The 13169-nt window shown below is 34.9% G+C and overlaps 1 protein-coding gene across 10 annotated transcripts in view; it reads right to left on the bottom strand.

The window, feature by feature from the left end:
* DLC1 (DLC1 Rho GTPase activating protein) overlaps window positions 1-13169 on the bottom strand; it is a 493356-nt gene that overhangs the window by 294650 nt on the left and 185537 nt on the right. For 9 of the 10 annotated variants that reach the window (XR_012007573.1, XR_012007574.1, XM_072776234.1 and 6 more), the window contains one exon: window positions 10488-10637. The exons of the other annotated variant lie outside the window; for it this stretch is intronic. Coding sequence is in view for 7 of the 9 variants with exons in the window: in XM_072776234.1 (XP_072632335.1) it covers window positions 10488-10637 (150 nt within the window). In the remaining 2 variants the exon portion in view is untranslated. The remainder of the gene's footprint in view (window positions 1-10487; window positions 10638-13169) is intronic. 10 annotated transcript variants of the gene reach the window in all.

Below are 13169 nucleotides of genomic sequence, written 5' to 3'. Positions count from 1 at the left end.
CTGGAGACCCAGGATCGAATCCCACGTCGGGCTTCCGGTGCATGGAGCCTGCTTCTCCCTCTGCCTGTGTCTCTGCCTCTCTCTCTCTGTGTGTGTGACTATCATAAAAATAAAAAAAAATAAAAAAAAAGAAATTTCATAAACTATAAATGGAGCGGCCTGATGCCACATCAGGCAGGTCCTGATGACATAACTGAAGGGTCTAGTCATCATAGGGAGCTTGTGATCTCAGTGAATCCAATGTCCACTAGCTCACACCAGTCATCCTGTGACTGGGGCACAGAAAACAAGCCATGATTTTTGTGTCTTATCTTATTTTTTAAAATGTTTTAATTATTATTATTTTTTACTTTTCAAGATTTGTCTTAATTTTATTGTTTTATTTTTTCTTGTTCTCTTTTCTTCCTTTTTCTTTTTTCCTTTTCTTTCTTCTTTTATTTCATTATGTTCTTTTTTCTTTTATTATTATTTTTCTTTATTCTTTCTGTAAATGCCATGGCTTAAAAAAATAACTAGCATATATAGCCATAGTTCTGTCCAGCCAGCAAAAGTCACAGCACACACAGTCACATAGGGGACAGCATACACAAAACCACTCCTTCAACTTTAGGAAAAGTAGCTATTTCACCTAATCTATAGAAATAAATACAGGAAGTCAAGCAAAATGGGGAGACAGAAGAATGTGCTCCAAAAGAAAGAACAACAAAAAAAAAATCTCAGAAAAAGAACTAAATGAAACAGATAAGCAATGTATTTGATAAAGAATTTAAAGCAATGATCATAGTCATATACACAGGGGCAGAGAGAAGAATGGAAAAGCTTGGTGATATTTTCAATAAAGAAATAGAAAATATTAAAAAGAACCACGCAGAATTGAAAAATACCATAACTGAAATAAAAAGCACACTAGAGGGAATCAACATTAAATGAGAGGATGCAGGACATATAAGTGATCTGGAAGAAAGCATAATGGAAAGCACACAAGCTCATCATCAAAAAGAGAAAAAAAATTAAGCAATGAGGATAGATTAAGAGATCTCTTGGACATCATCAAGTGAATAAACATTTGCATTATAGGGATCCCTGAAGAAGACAGAGAAAAAGGTGTAGAAAATTTATTTGAAAAAATAATACTTACCTAACCTAGGAGGGAAATAGATATTTAAATCCAAGAATATTAAAATTTGTAAGGAGACACATAAGACTCCAAAGAGTCAAAGCAATCCTGAGAAAGAAGAACAAAACTGGAGGCATTACAACCCCAGATTTCAAGTTACACTACAAAGCTATAGTAATCAAAATAGCATGGTACTGGCACAAAATAGATATATAGAGGCAACAGAGTGAATAGAGAGCTCAGAAATAAAGCCACATTTAAATGGTCAACTAATCTATGAAAAAGAAGGAAAGCATATATGACGGGGATAAGACAGTGTTTCTAACAAATGGTGCTAGGAAAACTGACAACTACATGTAAAAGAATGAAACTGGACCACTATCTAACACCATATGCAAAAATAAACTCAAAATGGACTAAAGACCTAAAGTGATACCTGAAATCATAAAAATCCTAGAAAAGATGAAACATAGTAATTTCTCTGACATCAGCTATAGCAACATTTTTCTAGATATGTCTAGTAAGGTAAGGTAAACAAAAACAAAAATACACTATTGGGACTACATCAGAATAAAAAGCTTTTGCACAGAAAAGAAATCATCAACAAAACAAAAAGACAACTGACTGAATGGGAGAAGATATTTGCAAATGACATATCCAATAACATCCAAAATATATAAAAAACTTACACAACTCAATACCGAAAAAATTTTTGTGCTCATTAAAATGAGCATAGGACTTAAATGGATATTTTTCCAAAGACGTACATATGGTCAATAGATATGTGAAAAGATGTTAAACATCACTATCAGGGAAATGTAAATCAAACCCACAATGAGATATCACCCAATACATATTAGAATAGCTAAAATCAAGAAGACAAGGAACAAGAAGTGTTGGTACAAATAAGTGGAAAAAAAGGAACACTTGTGCATTGTTAGTGGGAGTGCAAACTGGTGCAACCACTGTGGAAAAGAGTATGGAGGTTCCTCAAAAAATGTAAAATAAAAATATCATATGATCTAGTGATCTAGTAATTCCACTATTCGATATTTATCCAGGGAAAATGAAACCAGTAACTCAAAAAGATGTGTGCACCTCTATGTAAATTGCAGTATTATTTATAATAGCTAAGACATGGAAGCAACCTAGGTGTCTATCAATAGATGCACGGATAAGGAAGTGATTTATATTTATATATAAATAAATATGTTTTTATTTATATAATTTTAATTTATATTTAATTTATATAATTATATAAAACTATTTTATGTAATTATATCCAATTTATATATTAAATACACATTTATTTATATATATAAATGTGAGTGCATGTCTAATGGAATAGTACATGGCCATTAAAAAGGATGAAATCATGCCATTTGAATAAAATAGATGGACCTAGAGGGTATTATGCTAAGTGAAATAAGTCAGACCAAGAAAGACAAACACCATATGATTCCACTCATAAATGGAATAAAAAAGTGAGTAAACAAAAAGTAGAATCAGAACTATAAATACAGAAAACCAACTGATAGTCGCTAGAGGGAAAATGGGTGGGGAGTTGAATAAAATGGATAAAGGGGAGAAGCAGATACAGGAACAAGTAATAGAATGAGTAAGTCACGAGAATAAGAAGCAGAGCGTAAGGAACACAATCAGGGAGACTGTAGTAGCAATGTAATGAGACAGATGGTAGCTATGCTTGTGGTGAACATAACATAATAAATAAACTTGTCAAATCACTAAGTCGTACACCCAAAACTAATGTAACATTGTGTATCAATATAGTATCAGTATAGTATCAACTATACTCAAATTTGAAAAAGGAAATGGGTATAATAATAGCATGCACTCAGAGTTTCTAGGAGTAAGCAAGATATATGCAAAGTACATGGAAACTGTACTTAATAATTTTCATTAAATGTTAGCCATTACCATAAACATTATTATTAATATCATTATGTCTTCTTAAAATTAGTACACAGTATGTATATAAGACATGTCTGCTGAGTGAATGCAATTACTTGGTAATCTCTCCAAAGGCAGTGCATTTAATCCATCAAATGTTCTGTTTGTGTTATAAGGTAGCCTGAGAGCATAGAGGAAAGTTGGGGAGGAGGGAATCCCAAAGAGAGGCAGCAGAGGCACGTATCACTCTACAGTTTTAACCTGAGAAAATTATGCGTTAAATACCTCTGTGCCTACTCTCCACATGTCAATCTTCTCATGCCCACATGGTCGAATATCATCTACACTACATCTATGCCCTCTGGCCTTATGTTCTACCATTCTCTTGTTTCTTGGTGTGCTTCAGCCATACAGTTGTTTTTCAGTTCTAAAACATCAAACTGGTTTCTATGGCAGGAACTATGTCTTTCTTGTCTCTTGCCTCAGAATTTCCCTCTGCCGGTCCCCTCTGGTCGAACCAGGTTTCTGCATGAATATTCATTGACATTTCAAGCTAAAGGAGTTTCCTCCCTTCAAACTCCACAGCATATAATTCTCTATTTCATAATACCTTGTTTATCTATCACATATCAATTATATCCACCCATCATCCTATTTATCTATCCATCCATCCATCTTTCCATCCACCCATCCATCCATTCCTCTGTCCATCTGACCATCCATCCAACCATTCATCTTCCACTCATCTCTTTTTTCTAATCTTATCTGTTTCCCTCTATTAGAATCTATGTATCACAAAAGGAGGGACTTCATCTATCTTATTTACTGATATACCCCCAGATCTTAGAATAGTGCCTGGCATGTAAAACATGCTTATAAAATATTGTTTAAAGAAAGAATAGGGATGCCTGGGTGGCTCAGCGGTTGGGCATCTGCCTTCAACTCAGAGCATGATCCCATGGTCCTGGGATCAAGTCCCACATCGGGCTCCTTGCATGGAGCCTGCTTCTCCCTCTGCCTCTCTCTGTGTCTCTCATGAATAAATAAATAAAATCTTAAAAAAAAAGAATACCTAGACTCAAAAGTATCAATATCTCTTTCTCACAATGAAAGTAGTTTTATAGTTTTTGCTATGAAATTATAAATCACCAGTAGCATTGAAAGGATCCAAGGAGGAAATAGAGAGGAGTTGGCAAAAGGGTACAAATTTTTAGCTATAAGATGAATCAGGTCTGAGGATCTAGTATTAAATATGGTGACTACAGTTGATAAGACTACATTAAAAATAGTAATTAAAATTTGCTACGAGAGGGCACCTGGGTGTCTCAGTGGGTTAAGTGTCTGACTTTTGATTTCAGCTCAGGTCATGATCTCAGGGTCATAAGACCAAGACCTACGCTGGGCCCTACAATCAGTGAAGAGTCTGCTTGAGAATCTCTCTCTCGTCTCCCTCTGCTCCTCCACCCCCATCTCTCTCTAGAATAAATAAATAAATAAAATCTTTAAAAAGAGAAATTTGCAGCCACCTGTGTGGTTCAAAAGTTGAGCATCTGCCTTTGGCTCAGGGTGTGATCCTGGAGACCCAGGATCGAGTCCCACATCAAGCTTCCTTCATGGAGCCTGCTTCTCCCTCTGCCTGTGTCTCTGCCTCTCTCTCTCTCTCTCTCTCTCTCTCTGTCTCTCATAAATAAATAAAAATCTTAATTAAAAAAAATCTTCCAACAATGGAAAGGCCAAGAGCAGATAGTTTCACTGATGAATTCTACCAAACATTTAAAGAAGAATTATGCCAATCCTTCTCAAATTCTTCCAAAAAGACTGAACAGAACGGAATACTCTCAAACTCCATTTACAAGCCCAGCATTACCCTAATATACAGCCAGATGCAGACACTACAACAAAAACAAAACAAAAAAAAAAAACTACAGGCCAATATCCTTGATATAGATGAAAAAATTCTCAACAGAATTCTAGCAAACAGAATTTAACAGTACATTAAAAGCATGTTACACTATAATCAAATAATATGCAAACATGTTTAACACATATAAGTCAATGAATGAGATGCATCACATTAACAGAATCAAGGATAAAAATATAATCATCTCAATATATTATAAAAAAAGTATTTGACAAAATTCCAAAACTTCTCATAATAAAAGCTCTCCACAAATTGTGTATAGAAGAAATATATCTCAATATAATAAGTGCCATGTATGACAAAGCCACAGCTGACATCATATTCAATGATGAAAAAATAAAATCTTTTCCTTTAAAATCAGGAACATGACCAGGATGCCCACGCCCATCACTCCTTCTCAACACAGAACTGGAAGTTCTAGCCAGAGCAATTAAGCATGAAAAATAAAGTCATCCTAATTGGAAGCAAAATTTCAAATTGAATCAACATGAGATTCATAGTCATAAGTAGCAAGTAATTTATAAGCCATTTATATTTGACACGTATAGCAGCATTCTTTTTGCCTTCCTGTTTATACTTTGATTAGGTGATTAACAGGGTAATATTCTGCCTTTCTAACAATAAAATATTTCTGAGGCAAATTAAGAAATATTTAAAAAAATCTATCATTTATTGTGTCCCTACCTTTCAAAGACAATACTACACAGCAATTACCTGCTTCAATATTCACCAACCCTTTGTGGAAGGTATTATCATCACTACTTGACAGATGAGGTAGTTAAGGCTTAAGAAAAGTAATTTAACCAAATTCACATTATGCAGTAGGGCTTTCATTAAAAGTCAGATTTTTCAGATTCCAGAGTTCAAACTCCTTAAGTAGCTACTGAGATGTTCTGGTGGGGGCATAAAATACAACCACATAAGTGATTTAAGGAAGGTCACAAATATGTAGTTTAGTACAAATCTTTATATTATTGTTTCCTCTCTCTTCATTATGAGAAATAACATGCAAGCTTTCTCAGAATCTGTCACATCCATTCCTTCTTTTCTTTTTCCACTGCTATCATACCCAAATTAAGTGATTAATCAGCCCTAAATTATCATTACAACTGCCATCTAATAATTTTCCTGTGACTACTCTTTGCTTTGTGTAATTCATCTTCTGCATCATCTCCTTACTAGGCTCTATTTATCACTGTTACTCCATGCTTCAACTGTGCCAGGGGTGGGAATATAAAAATCTTAGTGTAGTTCCCCCTATGGGAGGGAACATAATATGATGTGTTATAGTAGAGATGCAGGCACAGTACATTTGTGACATAAACAAGTGGGTAGCTAGTGATTCATTGGATATACAGATCTGGGGATAGAAAAAAAGGTCTCACTGGTGACCCTCAATAAGCAGGAAGTCATGGAATTCATGGTAATTTCCAGGGAGAATATTCTATCAGATGTAGAGAGAAATGAGTTTAAATTCTAGAGATAAGATTTAAGGGTCAAAAATAGGAAGAGAAATCACTGAAGTATATGAAAAGTAACTGATGAGGATATGGAAGAAAAGGAAAGGGAGGAGCCAGAAGCCAACGGAATTGTGAAGTCCAGGGAGGAGAGGATACTCAATTGCATCAAATGCTACTGCTGAAGACTGAGGAGTTACTACTGGATATTTCAGATAGGAGGTGAGTTGCAGAGAGATGATGGAGCAATAAATAAGAATTAAATCACGGAATATATACTTGGTGAAGATAAGCTTGGCTCATGAAGGAGGTCATAGGAAAACAGAGAAGAAAAAGAATACCTACAGATATTTGCAATTGTGAGGCTGCAAAATCCCTGTCATTTGTTTATTCTCTCTGTGAAGAAGAACACAAAGATGTTTGCTAAGAGATAGGTGTAAGGGCTGGGCAGGGTTTGGGAAGAATAGTAAAATTTTTGAATAGCTGCATTGAACTATGGTAAAAGGTCCAGGAAAACCAAAAAATACTGTAAAAACAGTGCAGGAGGTTCAATTAAAAGTAGTGAAGTGGTTCTGGTTTTTATGTTTCTTAAGCTTCTCGATGGCAAAGATGAAATATCAGAAGATATTCTCAAGATTGCCTTATTTACACATTAATTCAAACACAATTAGTAGCTTAATATTCAGAGTACCTTATTATCAGGAAAAAAATTCTTGACAGTCAGAAAAGTAGGTTCTGGTTCTGGAAATGGCACTTATTCCATTGTGAATGGACAATTTGCATCTTGGGGAGGGTTATAATAGAGTGGAATGAGCACAAGCTTTGAAGTCTGACAGATGTGGAAGTAAATCTTATCTTCTGTCTGTCTTTCAGTAAATTACTTGCCATTCCCCACCTGTGTGAACTTAGGTAAATTACTCATCTTCTCTGAAGCTCAATTCTTATTTTAAGATTGTTGAGGGTAAATGAAGTAACATAAATAAAGATTAGTGCTCAGTAAGTACTACCGTCTTCTTCATTCCCCACTTGCATTCTTTCCATGAGATGGGCCATCATTTGGAAGCTCTAAGAGACTAGCACGCAGTGGATATTTGGACAAAATCAAGTATTTGGACTCCAGAGGAGGAAACCAGATTCTGGGTTGGGGTGAACCACCAAGGTGCCCCAACTCGCAAGTCTCTATCCAGGCAGTCTCCTTTAAATCTTTATTTCTATTCTGTTTCTACTTCTATTCTTTATTTTTATTATATTTCTATTCTTATTTTTCATCTTCAAGCCATTCTTAAAGACCCTAGTCTATTATTATTTTTTATATCCTTTATTATAGGTAGAAAACTCACTCCAGCATTTTCTCATAATTAATCTCAAACTGAGATCACTTTTTCATTGTATGTCTTGTCTTCCTTGTTAAACTGTAAATTCACAGTGGAATGTAACGGTGTGAAAGAGGGAGTTTCTCATCTGAATCTGGGACATTGCTCCTTGCTGGATGATCAAGGTCATAATCATGCTGCTATAATCCCTTTATTCCATGGTGCAATTATCAAAAGAAATGGAAAGTGCCTGTGGAAAAAATTTTGATGATGAAAGAATTTTAAAATTAGCAAAGGAAGAGAAATAAAGAACAAGGGATGGCCTAGAAAAACATAAAGACCAAAAAGATGTTTTGAGGACTTTAGGCTATATGTTATTTATCTTTAGCCCAGTGCCTGGTGTGAGTAAGTACATGGGAGAAGGAAAGGAAATAATACATTCTAAATATGTGCCAGATCTGCGTAATACATCTTAACATATATTCTTTCATTTATTCTTTCCAATGAATCAGTAGACAGGAAATAATATTGCCTTTTTTTATATGAACCTGAAGTTGAGAAGTCAAATAACTTTCTTGTATTCTTAGATATTCAGCTGTAGAGCTGGTGATATTTGAAGCCAGGCCTGTAAACTCTGAAGTTCATAAGGTTTCTATGGTATAATTTTGCTTATTCCAAGTATCTATTCAACTGAAAACTTAGAAATGGATCACTATTTATATAATCAACCACTTCTCAGCAATGGTGATGATATTCCATGAGACAGTACATGCAACATAAAATCCAGTTTATACTTTAAATGGAGGCAAAAGATGTAGATATAAGTGAATCCTAAAATCAGCACCTATAATTTGTTCCTGTTTTTGTTTTGCCTTTACCATTGAACAAAGAAACATGTCTAGCAGATAAAAGCTGTCTTGCTTTCTGAGATGGGGACATCACTATGGAGTTGAATTCAGCAATTTGGGTTGGGTTTTTTTCCCCACTAAATACATAGGGATTGAGGAAAGTTCAATATAGATGGAAAAGTGGACAGATTAAAAAAATAGGGAAATAATAATTCTCACCAGACAACTTCCAAAGAGAAAACATATCCCAAGCCTACATTCATGGCAAAAAACTACTAAGAAATACCTCTTACTGAAAAATATTTCTGGCTTTAAAAGTGTTGTAGATAAGTGTAATTATTCTCCACACCCTTCATATATAAACAAGATTAAAACACCCTTCTTTGTTGGTCTTCAGATTACTTTGTATTTCTTCCATTGGGATGCCTTTCCTACTAAAGTATGTGTAAGGCACTTTGACAGCACCAAGCAAGGAGTAATTGATTTTCTCTGGGATGATAGAAGGAGATTTAAGCAAGATTTCAGTGTAAAAATGAGATGAATCCTAAAAGGTAAGAAAAATTATCCAGAGGATCACAGAAAAAAACACAAAAATTTCATTCTACTAGCTTTTAAGTTGAAGCATCTGGTTTCTTTCCCTCCCTCCCTTCCTCCCTCCCTCCCACCTTCCCTCCTTCCTAACTCTCTCTCTCATCAATCTATCATCTATAATTTGCTTACACTCTAAGGTATCCACCATAGTCTGCTAGAGAAAGCAGTATTGTGTAGTGGTTATATGAAATGGCTCTAGATCAAGACTCACTAGGTATATACTCCAGCTCTGACACATACTTAAAAAAATGTGAGGAATGAATGTGTTAGCATGCATAAATCATTTAGAATAATACCTAGCATATGCCAAGGTTAGCTATCATTTTAATTTGTTTATTTACTTTGAAATATCCTGCCCCATGGCCCGAATAAGTCTTGAATAACTCCAGAGTCAGTGATAGAACTATACTAATTAAAGAATCTGATCCAGAGTATTTCTATTTTGGTAGGTTCTCAGATTTATGTATAGGATTTTTCACCCCTTTGATTTTAGATAAATACATAATTTCTTCACTTTATGTATTATTACATAGCAAAAGTAATAGGTTAATTGAAAAGAGATTCATGGCTTAATTATAAGTAAATCTACCATCACATTTGCTTGATCTATACAGAGTAAGCCATTTAATATAAAACTAATAGTAAATATATAAAGTGTGTAGTCAGTCCTGGAATCTGTCTTCCAAATTTTAATTCAAATGTCAGAATCATACGGGAGTGTCTTTTTTTTTTTTTTGAGTGTCTGTCTTATATGAAATTAATGCACAGTAGAATAAAACTCTCCCCTCTGGACAATTCATTATGTTTCATGGAGTGAATTCTAGAGTGTTTTCAGGTTAATATCATCTAGATTATTTCTTGATAGTAGTATGCTGGGTTAGTCCAGCATCCATCCATCCATCCATCCATCCATCCACCCATCTATCCAAACATCGATACATGCATGTGTGCATGCAGCAAATATTTAGGTATCTTCTACATACAATGTAAATTTGTGGGATACTGGAAATGGTGTTTATAGGATGTCAGAGAAGACTTACAATGGGAGCAACAAGTATAATGAAGACGATTTGATCTCTAGGTAACATAATTTCCCCAGATGACTTTCTTTTTTGTCTAGCTAATAATAATCATTTCCTTTTAAATTACACTTACTCTTTTAAATAATATTGCATAAAGCACAGAATTACTTGAGTGATATTTACGGAACATTAGCAGGACCACATATAGGTCATGTTACCATCAAAGATGTTTCATTTGCAAGAGGGACTATATGATAAAAAGAGCTATCATTCTCATGGGAAAAGAAGTGGAAAGAGGAAAGCTCACAGGAACATGCCGCCGCAGGTTCGTTGGTGTGCTGGATGGAGAAGAGCTGGTGCTGAGGGCATTCTCAATGTCCTGATCAAGTTGGTCCAGTTTCATAATTAGCAGCACCATGGAGTCTAGCCGCGCCCTATCTCGATCTTCTCTTATTTCCTGAGGAACAGAACATGTTGTTACTGAATCTGAAAGGCCATTTCTTGGAAAGAATAAAAAGTTCCCTGTTCTTCAATGTGACAAAAAGGACACTGAATAATAGGCAGCCTTCTACTCAAGGGGAAAAGGAAGTTCTATTCTGTATCATCAATGGGCTCTTCATTGGGAAGATACTGACCTACTGCCAAAGAAACGTTTTACTTGAATTTTAAATATACATCTTCTGGAAAAAAGTGCAATGAAAAAGAAGTATAACATTAGCGAGTATTGATACATATTTACTACTTTTCAGCTATTTATTCTTGGGAAAAGTTATGCATTACTTTTTTCATGGTACAAATCAATTATGACATACTACTGTTTGTGGTTAGACATTTAAGGATCCATATAAGAGAATATGTTTGAAAAATGCTTCTGAGTATAGTGAAACATGGGAAAATAATCAAAGAAGGCAGGATTTTATTTTGTGCAGTGGGTAGGTTTTTTTGTTTTTGTTTTGTTTTGTTTTGTTTTTGCATGCGGCCATTTACCTACTGCCACTTCAGGCTATATCGTCAATATTTCTTTTCAAACTTCTTTTGCTTTCACACATTTTTTAAAAAAAGTCCCACAATTGTATATATTTTTGCAAATGATCATAGTTTCTTATTCTAAATTTCCTATAATACAGAGATATGTTTATGGAAATACTGCTGCTTATAGGAAAACCTAAAGTTTCTGGTTGACCATATAGAGTTATTTGGGCATGACTGCTTACTATTCTTGCATATTCAAATCAAGTTAATTAATATTAGGAATCTTCCAGATTCCCTGTGTGTTGTGTAACGTATCAAGGTTGGATAGAGTATTGTGTGGGAGAAAAAAGGCTGTGGAAAGCACAGTAAGTTTCTTCAGAATCAAAATCTATTGAGAGATGTAATAGACTCAGGGGTAGCCCTTTTGAGGAAAATCATCATTTCTCATTCATGTTGCCATATTCTCATCTGTCTTTGATATTTATCTGGATGAAATCAGCTTTGAAAGAAACACCAGTGGAGATCTCAAAGGGAAAATATATCATAACAGAAGCCTGAGGGGTATGGGTACAAGGGAGCAGGTGATGATATTGGCAGTAGGATGGTAGGATGACTGCCTGAATCAGACCTTTTGTTTTTGACATTTTTCTTTTAATCCCCTAAATTCTCTAGCCATCATTAGGAAGGATCTCCAAAGAGCAGAGACTAACTAGGGTAATTTCATGGATTAATCTAATTCTATAGGAGTCTCTGTACCCACAAGACTTAGAGCAGATTGTTAATATTACAGAGCATTATTTTCCAGATGTCAAATAATTGGCTTATCCAAGTAAATTGTTCAAAGAATCATTAATTAAGCTAATGATCAGTTATTTGGGTAAGCTGAACTTGTGTTTGGTTTAACAGACTAATGTCAAATTGAAAGAGTCCTATTTCCACAAAGACATCAAATTTGAGAATAAACTAATAATTTTTGTTTTGTTAATTACTTCATATTTCTGTTCTGTGATTATTACTTAAATCTCCTTTCACTGTCCCTGCTGTCTAAAACATGTAATGAGGTTCTGACATAATTACAGACTCTTGTAATCATAAAGGTTTGTGCTTTGTGCTTAAGAGTGTCCAGGGTATTTACAAACAGACTTAAACCTTACTATATATCATATCCTTCGGTGCTACAGACCTTTGTTTTATTCAAAAGAGCCTAATTGGGGTGCCTGGGTGGCTCAGTCACTTGAGTGCCCGACTCTTGGTTTTAGCTCATGTCATGATCTCAGGGTTGTCAGACTGAGACCTATGGGGGGCTCACGTTGGGCTTGGAGACTGCTTGGGATTCTCTCTCTCCTCCTTCTGTCTGCCCTGCTTGCACATGCACCCCCCCCTTCTAAAAAAGCAAACAACAACAAAGCCAAAAAAGTATTATTTATAGTAAAATCCTGCTTCTATCTTAAAATGGAGTCCTAGAAATATTAGAGATAATTGGTTTAATTCTCTTCCTAATACCCAGAAAATGGAAAATCTGACTAATAGGAGACTCAAAGTCCTCTTAATTACTTCTTCTCCAATGTATTTGCTTGTATAATTTCCTTCTTTTTTTAAACTGAAATTATGTTTGGCAAGACAATGTTCTTTGCATCTCTATATCCACATATGTTTTTTGTGTGATTTTCATTTCCCAGTTATAACATCCTCAAGCACAAAAAGTTATGTTTTTCTACCTGGCAGATGAGTCAAGTTATACACTGCATATGCAATATGTTTTCAGGAATAATAACAATAATTAAATCAATATAAGGCAGTAAAACAACATCTCCCAAAGCCATAGAAAGTATATCTTGATATTTTTCCAGCTACTAAGTTAATGCTGGATAAAGAAGTATGTCCTGAGTTGTCCTAGACCTACCAGCAGTGGTCTCAGAAACAATTTGTCTTTGAGTTAACTGGATGCTGAGATTGTGCTTTAAAAACATTTTCAAATCCATGGGCTGAGCATCAAATTATTTAAAATGCTCTGCCA

The sequence above is a fragment of the Canis lupus genome, chromosome 15 (genome assembly GCF_048164855.1).
Source record: "Canis lupus baileyi chromosome 15, mCanLup2.hap1, whole genome shotgun sequence".
In the NCBI taxonomy this organism is placed as follows: Eukaryota; Metazoa; Chordata; class Mammalia; order Carnivora; family Canidae; genus Canis; species Canis lupus.
This window is presented reverse-complemented; position numbering and strand designations above follow the sequence as displayed.